Source organism: Carassius auratus, unplaced genomic scaffold, assembly GCF_003368295.1.
Source record: "Carassius auratus strain Wakin unplaced genomic scaffold, ASM336829v1 scaf_tig00049094, whole genome shotgun sequence".
NCBI classification, from domain to species: Eukaryota; Metazoa; Chordata; class Actinopteri; order Cypriniformes; family Cyprinidae; genus Carassius; species Carassius auratus.
The window spans coordinates 8,656-28,291 of NW_020527105.1; the positions used below are offsets into that span (position 1 = coordinate 8,656).

The window sequence follows — 19,636 nt, forward strand, 5'->3', positions numbered from 1 at the left end:
ATATATATATTGTGTTGCAAATGGATGTTAAAAACTTTGAGGAATTTTGTTAAAAGTAACATGAGTGCTAGGGAAGTTCTATTGGCAGAGAAAAATAAATAAATAATACTGCACCTGCACAGTATGTTGGCCTGGGGATTGATACATTGGGTTGGACAAACTCATAGACATAATAGTTTCCTGAACAGGCTTTAATTCGAATGGGTGTGGAACTGTAGCTCTCACTCTTAGAAGACAACCACCACCATAATAAATAAGTTACAACTCCATCATCAAGTGTTGGATGAGAACCATTGAGATACAGTCCAGTTTCACCACCACATCCCATATGACTCACACACCACTCAGACATCTGAGCACTTTCTCCATTCAGATACAGCCGATACCAGCCACTCCATTCTACAAGAGTGTCATCCTGTCCATAGTCTTGATATGAACGTAGGTGTATGTCTCTCCAGTAATCATCAATAATGCTATAATCATAGCATGGATCAGAGATAGAAGTTGTAGGATCTGAGAGAGCTGTCAAAGAAACCAAAGACAGTGGTAATTTCACAGTAGGCATACACACAGGTACGAAAGACTCGTTCTCGCCCCCTACAGTGCAATTCGGCTAGGTATACATCCGCGCTAAAATATCAAGGTGAAAGTCATCATAGCTTGCTTAGTATAGACCCAGCGTCCTACCCAACTTTGAGAATAGATTAACGGCGATATTTTTTTTTATCGGCCAATAAGAGTGTCCCGTTAACGCCGCAGCACGTTAACACCAATAACAGCCCACCATTAATATATATATTAGTGCTGTCAATCGATAAAAAAAAAATAACTAATTAATCGCACAATTTTTTAAAATTAATCGCGATTAATCGCGATTAATCGCAATTAAAAGACTGAAACTTTTTGGATATGTAAATGTAAATAATTAATGTAAACTCAAGACAAAGAAACTATTTAAATTCAAAATATGATTGTTTATTGGAATTTTTGTTTAACTTGTAACACAGATTTTCTCATGTAAACAACATACCTGCAATAAACCATCAATATCCTCCAAATTAACTGTTGGCTTGAAAGCCATATTTATTACAGAAATAAAAACACAGGCATGTAAGTACCATTTGAATTTCAAAACAATCAATGCCAATAAAAAACAAAAATGATTTCCATGTTGAATTCTAAGTGGACTGCAAAAAATTCCAAAGTATAGTCATTGCCAGTGCTTTAAGTGGGCCAGTATGCACCGGTACTGAGTACCGCCACTTCCAAATATAGCTCTTGAGCGTACCGCCACCTCTCTGTGCGCCCAGAACGTGCTTGTAGCGTGCCGGTACGCTCATTTGGACATCTGTTTTAATAGAGGTTTTAATCTTTTACCTGCACTGCCGATTTTCAGAGCGCCCTTCACAATGCAAGCTTCCTAATTCATCCCACCCAGAGCAGAAACTACATTACCCATTCACCCTTAAGTTATACAAGTGAATAGCGCATGTGTCGCTTTTCCCACTGTTAAGTGTCAACAACTCAACGTGGCCGGAGAAGGTGTGTGAAACTCGTTGTGAGTTATACTAAAGCAAAATCTTGAGTATTTATTGTCTGATAAACATTAAAATACTGTCTGCGGAGGTTGAGTCGTCCTGCAGCCCCCGCTGGCTGTTCATTGGCTGCAGCATCTTTTTTCTAAGTTCTAAAAAAATACCGTAGACGGCAAGGCACAAATGTAGATATTCATTTATCTAATTAATCTAAAGCCTATGCACAAAGACAATATGATATTTTTGTCCCCTTTTTGTTTTAAAGCTTGATGAAGAGAGAGAGCGCAAGTTGCTGCAGCTGAGGAGGACAGTGATGCACGCGTCCAGGAGTGATTGACAGTTCGCGGCACTGTGTACAAAAAATACTCCGCTACACAATTATTTCGTTATTTTCGTTTAAGCTTATTAACGTTTGCGTTACAGAAAGGTCTGATTTACGCACTGTTACAGTCATTGTTTTTTTTTTTTTTTTTAAACAATGACATTTGAGTTCATGATTTTAATGTTGCTGTTTCTTGTGGCAGACTAAATGAAGAGTAATGTTTCTTGTGGCAGACTGAAGAGTAATCCGGCAGAGTTTTATACTGAAACTTTCCGTCTAAAAGTCCTTCCTTGGTCTTATCCATATTTCTTTGCATGTTGAACACACATAGGCCACAACTGGAAATAAAAAAAAACTGCAACCGCGTTAATTGTGTGTTTTTTTTTTTTTTAACGCGTTAAATATTTCAAATTAATCGAATGCGTTAACGCGCTAATTTTGACAGCACTAATATATATATTTTTTTTAGACCAGTACGCCCATGGGTGCACAAATGGGTGCAAATGCATTTGCTAATTAAACGACATGGCACTGGATGGGAAAATCTGAATTGCACTGGACTGAAACTAGCAAACACCCTTGCACTGCGCCTTGCATCGCATTGCGCTGGGTGTAGCTATTATATATATATATATATATATATATATATATATATATATATATATATATATATATATATATATATTAGGGCCGGGACTTAAACGCGTTAATTGAGATTAATTAATTACACAAAAAATAACGCGTTAACTAATATTAATTGATTCCAGAAAAAAAATTCCTGCATTTTTAATAACGTAATTTTGCACCGCGGAACGTTTCTCACTGGATGCGTTTCGGCGGACCGATTATACTGAAGCACCAACTAGCGTTCGCATATCACTGCAGCACATCGACGAGCCTCAAGTATAATCTCAACGCAAAACATATAGCAGCTAGCGTGGACGTGAACTATGTATTATTTTGTTGGTGCAACTGGCAGTTTATGTTGAACTCTTTATTGTTTTGGCCAAGGTTATTGAGAGTTGGACTTAGTATGTTATGGCCTCTGAAGCAACGGAGAGATGTTTTCTAATAGTCAGTGTTTCCAATGTTCTGAATGTAATTGACAGTATTGTGTTTTACTTAAAAAACACTTTACAGAAGGTTCCAGCTATTGCTACACTTAATGGCAAAAATTGCACTGGTCTGCTAGACTTGGTTGAACAAAAATAAACAATATTTTGTTGCTTAAGCTTATGTATTCAGTCATTATTCAATGGTATACTATAAATCCATGTGAAAAATATAAAATATATATGCATATTTGCACAAAGCTGTGATTTACATATTACATGTATGCATGCATGTACTGGCTTAAATAGCATTTTTTAGCTTCAACAAAGATCCTTTTGACAACGTTGTACTCTTTTTAGTACATTGTTGTCAAGTAAATGTACCCTTAATAATTGTGCAAATCCTTGATACTATGTGTTTTATTTAACAAGAGCATTGGGGGATAGTTGTCACATAAAGTGCTTTAATTAAGATTAACAAATCAACTGCAGCTCATTTGAACAGTGGTCTACAGCAGCCAATGAGCCACACATAATTAAATTGAAAGCTTCTCAATCCACGTTTAGTAATAATAGAACACTAAAACAACATCATTTCAACCTTGTTTTACTTTCTTCTAACAGTGTACAAGAAGAAAAAAAATTCACTTTGACCATGTGAACTATTACTATTTATTAGGGTTGTGAATCTTTGGGTAAACTTCGATTCGATTCACGGTTCATAGTTTTTCGATTTGATTCAATAACGATTTTTGCAAATTTAGAATGATTCAATTTGATTTGATTCACAATTAAATTTGTTTCGATTCCATTATAACGATTTTGTCACTGTTTTTTATCCATTGTTAGATGCTAGTTTAATGAGGCTATGGCATGACATGCCATATGTAGAAATGTATGTAAGACAAGATTTTTTAAAAAGTGCTTTAAAAGTATTATTTAACAGCTAACATTTCGTCATGCCAGGGGCATAGCCACCATTTCCAAAGTGACAGAAATGTCAAATACAATAATTCTACGTATTTATTTATTAGTAAAACTATTATTATAATTATTTTTATTTATTTTTTACAAGGAATTGTTATTTTCTTAACTATTACTTTGAATTTGCTATAAGAAATCAAATCAGTGCTGGAAAATAATCTATCATTTGTAATCTATCATTTGACATTATCCTAATGGCAATTGTATGATTGTTTTATATACAACAAACAATTATTTAAATTTTCCGCACAGAATTAGGTAGAAAATATACTTTATACTTTATGTACCTGTACTATTATGTGTCAATCAGAATTGCGTCATTCATAAAATGAATTTATTTATTTATTGTGTTTTTTAACGTTTCAATTAATTCTGCTTTTTAAAAATATGTATAAAAAATCAGTATTGAGACGAGTGACTGGCAGTAAATAGTAGACCGCATGAAGGAGAGATAAGATGCATGAACATGGTTCAAGGTCTCCATTAATTTGTGCTTGGAGTAATTTAATGTGTATATATTTTGAAAGCATTCAATCGCTATAAAAATCCCGATTCATTTGATTTTTAGCGTTTTAAATCAATTACTGTCCGAGATCGGCGATTCACGTTTTAAACGTTTTAATATCGATGTATAGCCTAGGCTACTCATCGTCAGGGTTTGTAATCGATGCATCGATAAAAGAAGTACCTCCTATTTATAGCCTACACTTGTAATGGAAAAGACCAGATGGTAAGAGGAAGAAGTGAAGATTAAATAATGTGAAAAAACTTACCTGAAGTTTGTCCATCGATTATTTTGCCTAATAAATACATACCATAAGCATGATGAGTTAATATCAGGAAAAGCTTCAGTCCTTTCACATAACAGATTATCAATCACTCACCATTGATCAAAAGTAGTGACAGTGAGATTAGAAACCTCATTGTGAAAAACGACACCTCTTGCTCCTGCATACACATATATGACATACAGACAGAGAGATAAAAATGTTTCTTATATTTGTTCAATTTTGCTTGCTTTGCACATAAAACATATTAAATGATAACACATGCAATGCTCAAACATTACATGAAAAGATTTACCTGAGATTCTCTCTTCATCAGCTGAATACAGTGATGCTGATCTGCAGCTCTCTTGATTGCATCAGTGTCTTTGTTAATAACTGTGGGTGGATCGTTACTGGAAGCAGAAGATAGCCTAGCTAAACCTGTTATCATGTAACATTGAGGAATTTGTTATCTGAAGTGAATGTTTTTGACCTCCTGCAGAAACACACTCTGTGCTCTGAATAAAACATTTCCATGAATCACAAAAAAAAAACTTGTGATACACATTAATCTATTAATTCTACTTAAAGGAAAATACTTATTGTAACAGTACAGTATTTATTAATCAAGCTTACTGTTGACTTCTACATATAATAATGCATTTTGTAGCATTCAGTTAAATGAACATTAATGTATTAAGAAAAATGAACAACTTACCGATAGTTTCCAATTGTTAGTTAGACTAAAAGAATTTAAGTTTAAAACAACATTATTGCTCAACCAGTCTACATAGTGTGAGTCTTAACCTCCACTTACTGTAAAAAATATTCTAAGGTAGGCTAAATGGATAAATCATGACATGACTATAAAAAGCTACTGTTAGGGAAAACAATGTTGGTCAGCTTTTCTATAATAGAGGCCATGATGTCTGATTAGAGAACATATTACTTCAGTTACAGATTTAAGGGGACTAAATACATTATTTTTTATAAAAGAGCAAGCATGGGCAGCCAATTACCCTTGTCTAATGACCAAGACTGGTGAGTTTTTGACCATCATTGCCTAATGATTAGAGAATTACAAATTCAGAGTATGGGACACAATACTTGGCTACACGTCACTTTCACTTCACTCACTTTACTTTCACTTCACGTACATGGCCAGAACGAGTACAGTATGAAGCAAAGTGTTCAGTACAATAATAAAATGTCTAGATAAATTATTATATAAATGACCATTGACTAAATTTGATATTGTTTTAAAATGAAGTCAGATAAGTAGTTATCTAAAAGTAAATTACTTTGAGATTTCTTATTTTATTTTTTTCTGATTTTGATGTTTCTGTTAAAGTCCTTAGCTCCAGAAACAAACTCCCAATGTCATTCCACACCATTCAGAATTTGTTAGAAATTAATGAGCGAATAAATTATATAAATTACAACGCAATTGGAGATGAAAAATAATACCAAGAAGATGTACTCTTAGACATATTAATTATTCATACTATAATTAGATTTCTACACTTTTAATGTAAAACAAAGGATGGAAAGAGGAAGAAGTGAAGATTCAATAAAAGGATAGAATGACTGTAGGCCTACTCGTTGTTTGTCTATTGTTTATTTCACCTGATATAAAACAATATAAGTATTAAACAGCCATGAAAAAAGGATAAAGTGTATCTGTCACAATCAAAAACCTGTTATAAAGATTTAATATATATTTAATACATGAGTTTCAGCTCCAGCCCAGAGTCTTTAATTACTTAACTTGTAATATTTAGTTGTCAAATCCAAACATGGATTTTCTATGCTTATTTCTGTCTCACAATGAATGTACTCTGACCTATCCAGCTCCTCACCATCAATGTCTCGAGTAAGCAAAAAACAATACAAGAACATTTCTGTTAATCTGGTCAGTGATCAAAACTCATGCATGAATTTCTCTGAAAGAACAATTCAACCAGTGCAGCAACATTCTACAAAGCCTTTAGAATTGAAAGTAAAATAGCAGGACGAGTCTCATGCATATTATCAAAGAAAAAAAAAAATCTCTGTTCAGTTTAAATAGTGTCTGTGCATTTATTTGCAATCAAGTCAATGATATCGCTGTAGATGAAGTGACCCCAACTAAGCGAGCCAGAGGTGACAGCGGCAAGGAACCGAAAGTCCATCGGTGTCAGAATGGAGGAAGTTCTTCTCTGACCAGACGAAACCAGCAGTTAAATTCCAGGCTGCAGCAAAGTCAGATTGTGCAGAAGAATCATCTGTTTCCTGTGGTCTTGTCCTGGTGGTCATCTGAGATAAGGTCTGTACAGGCAATCTGTATCTGGGGCTCTATAGTTGTCCTGGTAACTGCTGTCTTTCAGGGCAGTAGAGGTCCTTCAAATACTGAGGTGCTAAACCATTCAGGGCTTTATAAGTAATAAGCAATATTTTAAAATCTATACAATGTTTGATAGGGAGCTAGTGCAGTGTTGACAGGACCGGGCTAATATGGTCATACTTCCTGGTTCTAGTAAGAACTCTTTCTGCTGCATTTTGGACTAGCTGTAGTTTGTTTACTAAGCGTGCAGAACAATCACCCAATAAAGCATTAGAATTATCGACTATGCATTTCATTAGATTTTCAAATTGGTGTGTTTCACCAGGCCACTGAGAAATATAGAGCTGAGTATAATCAGCATAACAGTGAAAGCTAACACCATGTTTCCTGATGATATCTCCCAAGAGTAACATATAAAGCATGAAGAGTAGTGGCCCTAGTACTGAGCCTTGAGGTACTCCATACTGCATTTGTGATTGATATGATACCTCTTCATTCACTGCTATGAATTGATGGCAGTCATATAAGTAGGATTTAAACAATGTTAATACACTTCCATTAATGCCAACAAAGTGTTCAAATCTATGCAAAAGAATTTTGTGGTAAGTTGTGTCAAACTTTACCTTATAGATAATTTCAACAGCATTTTTGTGTCCCTATAATATATGCTTTATAATCAATTCAGTAAACACATTTCTATATCGTTTTTACCTTCTTCTTACAGACATGAGTTATGCTGTTCAAAGTATATTAAATCACTTGACTCTCTATCATGATCATGCTTTGCCTGTTTGGGTTTTGTTTAGTTCTTTTGTAATTTTAAAATAATTAGAAAGTCATCTGGAACAGGTTGTTTGTCAAATTGTATAAAAAGTTGGATGATTAAAAAAGCAACTGCAAACCAGGTATTACTTTTTAATAATGTTGCATGATTAAGCAAGAAAAAACAAGAATCTGATTGTCTCTGGTAATGTAGTACAAGTAAAATAAAATTCATTTAGTACAGAACAATTAATGTAAAACTGAATATGGAACAAAAAAATACATTTATGACAAGAAGACATTTACCCTCCGATATTCATCAAAATGCCATTAGAAATTAAGCATGTAAAATATAACATTATATTTTAAGGAAAACATTAAAACAAGTTCAGGAATCCAAACAGAGGAACAAGTATAAGCATCAGAGAAGCACACAGACGAGAAGCCTCAGAAACCTTCACTTGCTGCGGGACCCACTTATCTGTGGACAGGGAACAAATGCAGTAAAATGTAATGTATTGAGAGCAGAAATCAACAGAAACCTTTATTTGTAAAATAAATAAATAAATATTTAATTTAAAGTTTAATGATCACCTGTGCTTCCTTCAGACAACATCAGAGGACCCAGGGATATGGAAGCACTGTCATGGAAGTCCAGAGACCTGCGCTCTCTCCACTGATGTTCAGAGTTACAGTCCTAAAAGAGAAATGCAAAAACCCAGTTGCGTGAATGCAAATATCATTGCACAAACATGAAAAGGCATGCACAACGTCTCCAGCAGAAGACAAGCTTTACCGCCATAGAGATTAAGGGTAAAATTTTCCTTCCAATTTTTAATGTTTGATCAACAGACTTTTATAAGTGGTAAATTCTTAAATCCTTACGATTTAACCATTACATCCTATACACAGAAATATATTAATAATTCTGAGAGGTTTTGTAAACTCACCATTGAGCAGCGATTGCTTGACAGAAGGCACAGGTGAACAGCGCAGTGCAGGTAAAGTTTAGTGGAGTTTGCAGTGAAGATGAACATCCTGAAGGAGAAACGGCTGGATGTCGAGACGCCGTTCTGCAGCAGCTCCACTGTGTCATCATTTGGATTGGGACACCTGAGAATATTAACAATGACAATCAACAAATCTAATAATTTAACTTGAAATGCATTCAAATCAAAAGCGCTTTCTTGTAAATCATAACTCATTTGCATTATATGCACAATAAATTAATGGGAGTCTTTGCATTAGTACTGAAAGATTATATATCAGCTCATCTTAAAGGGATGTATAATATTTAATCAGTCTATGTGCAGATAAATCATCTTTTTATGTTATAGTGAGTTAAGACTGGGCGTTAAAGAATAGATAAAACAACATTGCTTTACTCTGTGAGGATGAGATCCCAGCGGAGACTGTAATCAGGATCATTCACAGGTGTAGCCCAACACGTGTCCATCACCAGAGCAAACTGACGGCTGTCAACCCCCTCGACACGCACTTCCACATTCATCTTCTGGTCCAGCTCTGCATCCACTCTACCAGTGAAGGGACGAGTAAACTCATCATCCTCATATGGAATCATCCGAACCTGATATCTGCCTTCTCCAGCGGGAAGAGTCTTGTGCACAATGCTGGTGAAATAATGGATAGACCTGTGTTAAAACTACTCTGCTTTATGGCTATAATTGTACTCCTTTAATAAAACAGCAAATTTGAATTTGACTCGCACCTCTCCAGTGGATTGATTTCCACATTCATGGAAAGTGTTTGTGTTTGAGGATAAGCACAGCTGAAAGAAAGCTTGAGGATTTTCTCTCTGCTGATGAGACCTTCTGACCTCGGTGTCCCCAGAATATAGTTACTGTAGATGAAGTGGGTGCCGTTGGCCTGTGGACAACATGTTTAACATTTTGAATGAATTGAAAACATTAAAAACTTTACAAATTATAAAACCCCCAAAAGTTAAAAAATTATCATCTGATTCAACTCTGTTGGTTTTATCAAACACTACAAATGTTTGGATGGTGTATTTGATTAGATTATTCATAATATATCCTACCAGAAGATTTGTGCCACAGATATGTTCATCATTATCAAAATGGAATTCCACTCTGCCATTCCGGACTGTTCCTCTGCAGCTGGGATCATTGAGGTGTAAGACGTCAGCTGGAAAACCAGCCTCAAAGAGCTGACAGCGAGACACAGACATGGAGCCAGAGCTGCTTTCACAGCTCTCTGAGAAGTCTGAGAGAGAGAGAAAAAAAAATCTAATGATTGTCAGAAATATTAAACAATTAAATGTTTAAAAAAAAATCATATTTGTTGTGGAATGTTACCAACCAAACGAGTCAGCTTGAGGTCTGGGTAGGTCATCGTTACACAAACAGCCATAGGCACCACTTTTCTTCCCACACCACTCATCCTCAGAGCAGCTGAGCTCAGAGCAGCGATCTCTCACATCTAAGAGAAGCAGAGATAGATGAAATATAAGAGACATTAAGTCATAATAACAGAGCCAGAGCTCAACATTCTGAGCACCCTGAATAATCTTTGCTTTTGGAGGCAGTTTGTCAAAAAATAATCTGGGTTGAATGACATGTTAACAAGACTTACCACACCGCAGGCCTGAGCGCCATTCTGGGATCTGTATCTCCAAGATGGCACAAGCTGTCTCATAGGCCTCAACAGCTGAACATAACATGCCATTTGCACGTGTGTACAGACACAGATCATACACACAAGAGTAGTAGTAAGGTGCAGGGTCAACATGAAGATGGCAGTTCTGGAAGGGGCCAGTGGTGTTGGTGATAATACTACAGAGATCAGAATATCTCTGTCTGGATGGACACTCATCAGAATTACCAGTCTGGTCTCTGGCACCACAGCTGAAGAACACATGAAAAAATGAAAGTCAGTTAAATGGTTACACTATTTCATCTCTTGGACAAAGAAAGAGCTCACAGGTGAACAACAAACTATTCTCAACTTGTTTTTAGGCAATACATTTGCATGAGAGATTTTAAATTGGACACTGTGTATTAACTCTATAAAATACTAAACATAGTAAACAAAAGAAAAAAGTAAACCTTTGGACCTTTTTCCCTGTCCAGTTATCTATCAAAATAAACCTGAGAATGACCGACCAGGTAAAAACAGCTGTCCTAACGTCTCATGGTTCTTACCCTGGAATGCTGGTGTCTGATTGCCAGCTGTGGCCAAAGGAATCATCATCAGGAGCGGGGTCTCCACTCGGCAGCACTTTATCATCTGCAGGATTACCATTGAAATTTCCACACATTCCGCATAGAGATCCATAGAATCTTTCACTCGCTCTGACTAGAAGACTGTTATGTCCATCAAAATGGACAATGAATTCATTGAAAGCATTTAGAATTACGAATCCCTGCTCCTCACGTATCTCTACTAGATCATTGTTTTGATACGTTGGTGAGTCAATGGCGGTCCCATCAACCTAGAAGGAAATCATAAAATTTCAACATCTCAAAAGAGAGAAAGTGAAAGATAATATTTTTTTACATTGACAGCATTTGAAGTCCAACTTACTTTAACTTTCCTGTTCTGCCCAATTGTGATGTGCGTCTGTTGTCCATGCTGAGACAACCAAACATCCACTGCAGACACAAATGATACCACCATGTTCCCACGGTGCCTGTTGGTGGCCACCACACGGAACTCCAGATCATTTTCGGTCACATTACCACAGGTCTGAGCAATCTCATATGAGCAAGTTCCCTAACAGAACACAATGCACATAGTCTTCATCATTTCTTTCATTTGCAAAACAGCTGCAACTTCATACCAAGATGTTTCTTGTAAGACATTAAATAAATTCACAAATAAAATAATTTTCAGTGCCATGTAAAATATTATGCTGTATATTTAGTATATTTTATATATTTGTATAGTATGTAAATATATGTGTAGTCAAATTTGTTTAGATAGTCTAACACCGATAACCCTCCTTTGAATAAACAGGACTGTTAAAGTTGTTATCCCCTAGAATTGGGTCATAAAACAACAGTTAAGGTAAATGTCTACAAAAATAGCAGAGATTACTAATTCATACCTGAAAGTGGGCAACAGCTCCATCAAAGGTGATGTAGTGGGGGTCACCCCAGACTGTGCAGGTAGACATTGGACTGTAGCAGTCACGATGTCCATTTCTGACCGCACAATCCATGGTCGGTGGGCAGCCAGATGGAGAGCAGCGTAGATCATTTGGAGCAAAACATTGACAGCGTTGGGAACATGTTGAATCCCAGAACTGTTCACCAATCTATAAAAAAAAATAATGATAATGATGCACTTTACGTGTTCATGACATAATGTCAATGAGTATATTCACCTACAAAAAAAACCTTCAAGATACAGCATCATCATAAAGCTGTGTGCCTCATTATCCTTTGCCCCTATGTGATAATACTTAAACGAAAACATAATACTTAAATCCTTACATTATAGTAGAATCCGTCATACAAGCAGCCACATTGCTCCACTGGTATGCAGAGTCCTCCACTCCTCACAAATCCCTCATCACAGAAACAACCTTCGGAGCATGTGTGTTCACAGCTAGCATCAATGCTGCTGGCGCATGTATGGCCACAGTCTGTGCCACACACCTCATAATGGCTGTTTGGGATGTTTGAGGAGCACTCCATGACTAGAAATGCAACAACAAAGTGTATTTGTAGAATGCAATTAATATCATGTGCAATATGAAATCTTTGAAATAAAAGGGGAAAACTCATTGAATAAAGAAAACAAATTAATTTGTGGTTGGTATTTTTACAAATTTTACAGACTGTACTTACCACAGGATGCACTTTCTCTCCAGGGATAGACAACGGTATTGGCAGATTGACAAGCACTCACATAGGCTTGGACAGAGTGACACAAGACATCATTACTGTTCTCAGAAATGCACACATCAAACACACAGTTATCAAAGTAGGCTTGTGGATCGACAGAACCATGGCAGAAGCTAAAGGGACCCTGACTGTCCTTGATGATCTCACACAAGGCTTGTGAGATCAGAGTTGTGCTCTCATCGTGGCAATTGCCAGGATTGACGCCGCCTCCACAGTCATGATTGTATGACGTGTCATTTTCAACCATCCATTCTGCCCCAAACTGGTCTGCTGAATGTGCCAGAACACCTGAAGGAGTGAGGAAGTCATCTTCGGGAAGGCCATTGAAGTTGCCACAAATGCCACACACAACTCCATTGTAGTCTGCTGGCACAACAATGTTTAACTGCCAGGAACCACCATAACTGACACCGAAACCAAAGTCAGTTGAGACATATACAAACTGTCCTGTGGAGTAGACAGAGACCCGACCAGAGTCAAGGTAGACTGGAAGGTTTCTGATCTCTTCATCAACCTGGTTGAGGAAAAAGTAGAGATGGTATGCAATGCAATCCAATGAATAATTAGAACAATATTGTTTTTCATAGTACAAATACTCCATGGACATTTTCAGTGAGTTTGAACAGCTTACCTTAACAGCAGAATAACCGTTCATGTCCTGTGACATGTGCACAAGGTGCCCAGAGACGTTGACAAAAACTTCGACAGTTATTGACACTGGCCATTCATGCCACCCATCATTTTTTGCATCGACCTGGAAGTGCGGTAGACCACGAGTGTCATCACATACTTTGGCCAGAACATATCGGCATCTGCCTTGAAAGTCAAAATATGTTCCATCAAAAGACTTATAATGTGGGTCTCCTGAAGCATAACAGCTACCATGTGGATTAGGATGGCAGCCATACTCCCCATCCACCACACGGCAGATCTCCTGTTCACTGCATGATGATGGTGTGCAACGGACATTTCCAGTGATTCCATCACAGACACACAGGAACTGACACTCTTCACCATGCCAGAACTGCTCCCCAGGCTGCCGATAACGTCCATCATAGTGGCAGCCGCAGCCAGTGGGGGGAACACAGTGATCTCCATCCAGCACCAGTCCATCATTGCACTGGCATCCCCCCTGGCATGGCAGCGTGCACTGGAAGGGAAATGAGAGACTAGGGCAGGATGCAGGACAGGATGTGCCACACAATTCGAAATGGGTATTTGCTGGACAGTTCGGATCTGGGAGGTTTAAGATAAAACATGAAAATGACAATGAATGATCAGCACTTTGAAGGATATATATGGTTTTAATTCTGAAAATCGTATCATATTACAAGATACTAACCACAGTGGGTGAAACTCCTCCACTCTCCAACTCCGATGCCATTCTGTTGGCAGTGCAGTGTGTAGCCTCGCAGGGCCTCACATAGAGCCTCCCTAGCACCGCCCGTCTGCTCCAGCATCTGAATGCAATCTTCAATCCGTTGCCAAGGGTCTAGTGTTCTGCTACACTCAGCAAATGGTCCATCATTCATGGCCATGATGCTGCAGTGCTCTCTGAACTCACTCCTGTTCTGATATTGACCTGGTTCCCACATGTCAGTTGGGTCCTCACAGTGGGCTGAAAGGGATCCATCACGCCAGCTGTCTGCAAAAAGCTGGGAGTCATCCAGCAGGACACCATTTGGGCTGTAGAATTCATCTTCAACGTTTCCATTCAAGTTCCCACACAGACCTCCAAGTGTACCATTGTAAGTGGTTGGAGCTATGATTCGGACAATGTGTGGCCAGTCAGCTCTAATAGTCACTCCAAAGTTTGTCTCCAAAACAAAACCTCTTGCACTGCTGTGATAGATATGGATTTGACTGGAACCAACACTTATAGGTAGACCAACCATCTGTCCATCCACCTGAGGAGAAAAAAAAGTCTGACTTTGATCTAGCATTTGAGTTTTAGATAATGGTTAAATGCTGAAAAAAACCCATTGCCTAACCTGTACATTGCTACCTTCTCCCAATTCAATGGAAACATGTGTTCCCCCTGTCTCAAACTTCAGGAACCTGGAAAAGTCTTGAAGGCCTCTGGGTACTTTCTCAACTGTCAATACAAAGTATGGCAGTTGGGATGGCCCCATGACTCTTGCAAGGGTCAGTCCACAAGCTCCTGGGTATCTGAAAGTTTGTCCATCAAAGGTGTGGTATGAACCCAGGCTTTCAACTGAACAGGTAGCATAACTGATGGGTCTGCAACCCCTTACACCATTATGGAGTCCACACACTTCAGCTGGACCACACTGGTGTTGAGTGCACACCATTGACCTGCTATTGCAAACGCATTGCCTCCCACAGTCCTCGCCCAACACTACAGACTGTCCTTCAGAGTAATAGAAGCCCTCAAAGACACAGCCACAGTTTACTTCAGCTACACACTGCCCAGCGCTGAGGATGTACCCATCATCACAAATACAGCTCTCCTGATTAGGCAGCGGACAGTTTATTGGGGCAAAGGGGTTGCTGCATGTGGCAGGGCAGCTTGTTCCTTGCGACTCAAAATGACTGTGCTCAGGACATTGAATCTCTGGAAATGGAGGGCAGAAGTAGGAATATGCATCAAACTCTGTGATCTTTCACCCTGCTCAGTTATTTCAGTTACACAAAGTTGAATGCAAAACTAAGTTCTACTGAAGACATAACAAGGCACTTACCGCAAAAGCCTGGTTGTCTCCACTGCCCTAGTTGTACACCCTGTTGTTGGCATTGAGCAGAATACACATTGAGAGCTTGGCACAAAATCGGCTGGTACCCTCCTCCTAAGCAAAGGTCATAGACACAGTTCTCTATGTAGGTCTGTGGCGAAAACACAGAGTGGCAAGATGCAAAAGGCCCCAAAACATCTCCTAGAATCCCACAGTGGTTTGTGTCACTGTAAAGGCTCATTTCATTGGCGGTACAAACCGCACAACCTAGACCTGTGCACCTGACATCATGGCATTCAGGATCTGTGTCTCCCTCTACCTTCCAAGAGTTGGCAAAGTCAATATCTGAGCTCAAGATCTCCCCAGAGATTGAACGGAAGTCATCTTCAGGATGTAGGTTATAGTTTCCACACAGACCACATGTGGCATTCTGGTAGTCATAAGGTACAGAGATGGTGACGTAGCTATATGCATCATATGTAACTAGGAGACCAAAATCAGTGCTGATGGCCAAGGAAAAACCTGACTGATAGACTTGGATGGAACCATTGTGGAGGGTGAATGGTGTTGCTATAAAGGTCCCATTAACCTTGACAATGTTGAAAAAAAGAAATTAAGAAAATGGAAGGATGGCTGTACTCAATATTACAGCAAAACAGTGATACTTACCTTTGCTTCATGATAGTGATCTTTAACCAGTTCAATTTCTTCATTATAGACCAATACTCTGACCATTCGAGTCCATGACACATGTGTGCTACCCCGATGCTCATTTTTTCCCTCAATGCGATAGTACGGCAAACCATTTCCACAAGCCTATAAAATGTAAAAAATCAGTATCAGTAAAGAATCCCCAGTCTTGTCGAATCTATACAATAAATACAAAGTCATAGCAACATTACTAACCTCAGACAGAACATATGTGCAGGTTCCTTGAAAGTGAAAAATCTGATTGTCAAAGGTGTAGTAGTGAGGATCACCAGAGATGGTGCATGTTTGCCGCTGAATGTTCTGACAAGAGTATTGGAAAGCAGCTTGACGACAAGCTTGGGAATAAGTGCAGGGCTCAAAGCTGCACTGGAGGCCTCTTCTGGTACAGGTGCATCTTTCCTGGCAGGTGGCATCACTCCAGAAAGAGTCTCCTAGCTGCACTGGCAAACCTGTAAAAGAGACTTAGGGTTTATTTATATAAAAACCTAAAATCATTTGTGTAATTACTGGAAGGACTCAGCTGTAGTTCACTGGCATGGTACAATTCCAGTTGAATAGGTCATTCTTAGTTTGGCTGCAAATAGCAAATATGGCATGCAGTTAGGGCAGTAACATTACCATTAAATTGACAGCCCCGTGATCCATGATCGGTTCTGAAGGCCCATCTGCCTGGCACATTGACATTACTGCTGTGTGGTAGGCTGGTGATGTCATTCTGGAGTGATCCAGTAATTGAGAAATGGTCGCTTGAGTCGATAGTATCATAACCGGCCTAATGATTGGAAGACATCCAGATGTCTGCTTATTCAGTTAATCATTGAAAATGCAATACCTATCATATCAACTTGTCATCTTGTGCATACCTGTACATATCGTTGTGTTGGAGCAATTGCACCATAGTTCATTATAACAAATGAAAGATGGCCATTTGAAATCAAAACCACTTGGAAAGATGTTTCCTAAAAAAAAAAAAGAAAGAAAAAGTCTGAATATTTTTAAAGGAAGAAAGAAAACGTTATGTGGTGTGCTGATTTTTATTTATTTGTTTGTTTGTTTATTTAGCGGAAGCGGAAGACTTCCATGGAACAAACTGGGCTACTTACAGTTCCTGAATTGTAGAAATATGCAACTCTGTCCCATGTTGCAACAAAGACCCATGAAGCAGAGAAACTCAAGTCAGGGAAGTATTGGTTTATGTCTTGTGTTGCCTGTGTAAGGACACTGCCAGAGGTGTACTGTTGGTATGAGATGACACCATTCCATCGATTGTCAATATCTATCCAGAATGGAGCAATGAGGTCTTTCCCTCCATAGGCTGGGAACTGGTATGCAGAGTAGCTGTACCATGCCCCGTCAAAGGTCAAGTGTCCATTGTTGTTTACCTGAAATAGAAGAGGACTTATTATTATGTGCAGAATTCTTATAAAAGACAAATAATTGTTTGTCACAGAAATGTAAACTGCAGTCGTTTTTCCCCATTTACTTTTTATTTTTTCAGTTAAAACACACAGCATTGAAAATCCTCCCATTCCAAAGTGACTTACATAAATTTGGTTGTATGTTTGTCCAAAAAATATGAATGGCTGCTGCAAGTATATAACTGATGAACTCCCATCATCACTGCGTGCATTCACTGTGTCTCCAGTTCCAAATGGATAAAATGGCCCTGCAATAATAATGGCATTGTTTGAAAAAAAAAAAAAAAAAAAGAAATATATATATATATATATATATATATATATATATATATATATATATATATATATATATATATATATATTGAACATTAATTAGCAACAACATAAATATCGGTTTCTGATACCCTAATATTTCAATTTCATTAATATTTCAATTTTAATTTATGAATATGTGTATTCTTTGCAAAATTATGATACAGCAATATGACTGTATGTCATCATGGCTGAGGCTGTGATTACCTGTGGCCTTCTGCCTACTTTAATATAGCTGATAATATATTAGCTTATGTATCTTTATGAATTATTTTGAATTATTTACATGCATCACAGTATATAACATGGATCTGATTTGCTCATGCAAAACAATAATCCTTCACATTGTAACACACTGCAATATATTACCAGTCGTATTGTCCATGGTTGTAGTTTCTATGGTTGTGGTTTCTGTGGTTGTAGTTTCAGCTGTGGTTGTATATGTGGTTGTAGTTTCAGCTGTGGTTGTATATATAGTAGTATATGTAGTGTTTATGTTGCTTGCATCTGAAACAAATTATAAATATATTTTAGAAAAATCTGCATTATCTCTTTCATAAACTAAGGGCACATGTAAATAAATAATCACCTGCACAGTATGCCAAACTGCAAGCACTTGGGTTCACAAACTCATAGACATAATACCCCCCTGGACAAGCTTTGACTTTAATGGGATTGGAATGGAAATAGCAGCAGTCATTGCTCCAGTGACCGCAGACATCTCGAGTGACCACTCCATCCTCAACTGTTGGATGTCCTCCGTTCAGCCACAGTGGAGCATCAGTGCCACAACTATACTCCCCAACACATGTGTCTGGCATCTGAACGCTCTGACCCTGAATGAAGAGACGGTACCAGCCGCTCCAGCTGACCCAAGAGTCACACATAATTTGAGAGGAATGTTGATTGTTGGTGGCTCTCCACAGATCATCCAGGTCATTGTAGTTGTAGCAGGGGTCAACAGGGGGAGCTGGTGATATGGAAACATTAAAAACATAAATGTTCCTGACATAGTTAATATTATATACTTGTCTTTGTAAAACTGAAGTAGCGGTATGAAATCTTCAGAATGCTCTTTCCTTAAGCTCCCTATTACTCTTGTGCTTTTAGTTATTCAAAGCTGAAAATAGTTTCTTTTGAGTTTGAACATCTTTTATTTAGCTGTGAAAAAAAACTGGATTTAAGATGCCAGCACTGTGCCCTTTCACAATTGAAAAGAACAATTTAAAAAAAAACTTCACCTCTTATTTGCAGTGAGGGATTTGTGTGTGGTGGTCTGCATATAGACCACTTATTAGGGGTCCTATCATGGAGAGAAAAAAAAAATCTTCTTTGTGCCAAATCAGATATGACTATAAACTCTATTCAATTCTATCAGTAAATAAACTTGAAATGTTATAATTTTCCCTATGACTTTTATCTTTTATCCATGTTATCGTGTATACATGCTATTTAGGTTATTTCCTGCCTCTGATGGTTGGAGTCTTCAAACAATTTGAGTTTATGAAAGGAATCTAAAGAAGTCTGAGAAACAGTGGTGATATATTTTTCATTATGAATTAAACAACACTTCAGTACTTATTATGATTAACCATCTGTAAAATTCTATATATCTGTAATATATAGAGTTAGAGAAGGCAACATAATCTGTCAAGTTACACAGGGAGTCTTTTCCTTCTCATTTATATTGAATTCTCATTTTGTGGAGCTGCATTACAATTTCTTATGTGAGTTTGACTCATATAGTAAGTTAATTTAGCTGTAAATTTTCTGTTTAATGCAACAGAAACAGAACAATTTTTTAGAGACTGTGTGTAATGAAAATATTGTCATGATTCTGCTCTCGTGTCCTTGATTTTTCCCTAGTC

The 19,636-nt window shown here is 37.8% G+C and overlaps 1 protein-coding gene and 1 long non-coding RNA gene across 2 annotated transcripts; both read right to left on the bottom strand.

Annotated features, from left to right (window-relative positions):
- Nucleotides 1-288: 288 nt before the first annotated feature.
- Nucleotides 289-4,798, bottom strand: LOC113089267 (uncharacterized). Its single transcript, XR_003286448.1, has 3 exons — nt 4,778-4,798; nt 4,667-4,693; nt 289-522 (listed from the first exon to the last, which is right to left on the bottom strand). It is a non-coding gene; the product is annotated as an uncharacterized LOC113089267 (long non-coding RNA).
- A 3,301-nt stretch (nt 4,799-8,099) lies between these two features.
- Nucleotides 8,100-18,655, bottom strand: LOC113089266 (alpha-tectorin-like). The gene is made up of 24 exons (XM_026255970.1): nt 18,358-18,655; nt 17,583-17,704; nt 17,142-17,420; nt 16,902-16,997; nt 16,657-16,810; nt 16,234-16,487; nt 15,997-16,143; nt 15,337-15,916; nt 14,626-15,209; nt 13,977-14,541; nt 13,266-13,870; nt 12,578-13,148; nt 12,221-12,426; nt 11,833-12,042; nt 11,310-11,498; nt 10,928-11,217; nt 10,359-10,630; nt 10,086-10,205; nt 9,805-9,989; nt 9,475-9,632; nt 9,131-9,376; nt 8,696-8,858; nt 8,340-8,442; nt 8,100-8,226 (listed from the first exon to the last, which is right to left on the bottom strand). The coding sequence occupies exons 1-24, from the start codon at nt 18,653-18,655 to the stop codon at nt 8,123-8,125; spliced, it is 6,501 nt and encodes a 2,166-aa protein (XP_026111755.1). The 3' UTR covers nt 8,100-8,122.
- Between the last annotated feature and the right edge of the window lie 981 nt (nt 18,656-19,636).

Excerpts from the sequence above, each read along its gene's own strand:
- LOC113089266 (XM_026255970.1), bottom strand. The coding sequence starts at position 18,655 with ATGTGTGACTCTTGGGTCAGCTGGAGCGGCTGGTACCGTCTCTTCATT. Across the intron at positions 16,144-16,233 it reads GCACATATGTTCTGTCTGAG|GCTTGTGGAAATGGTTTGCC; the intron begins GTTAGTAATGTT and ends TACATTTTATAG. Across the intron at positions 11,499-11,832 it reads GAGCTGTTGCCCACTTTCAG|GGAACTTGCTCATATGAGAT; the intron begins GTATGAATTAGT and ends GTGTTCTGTTAG.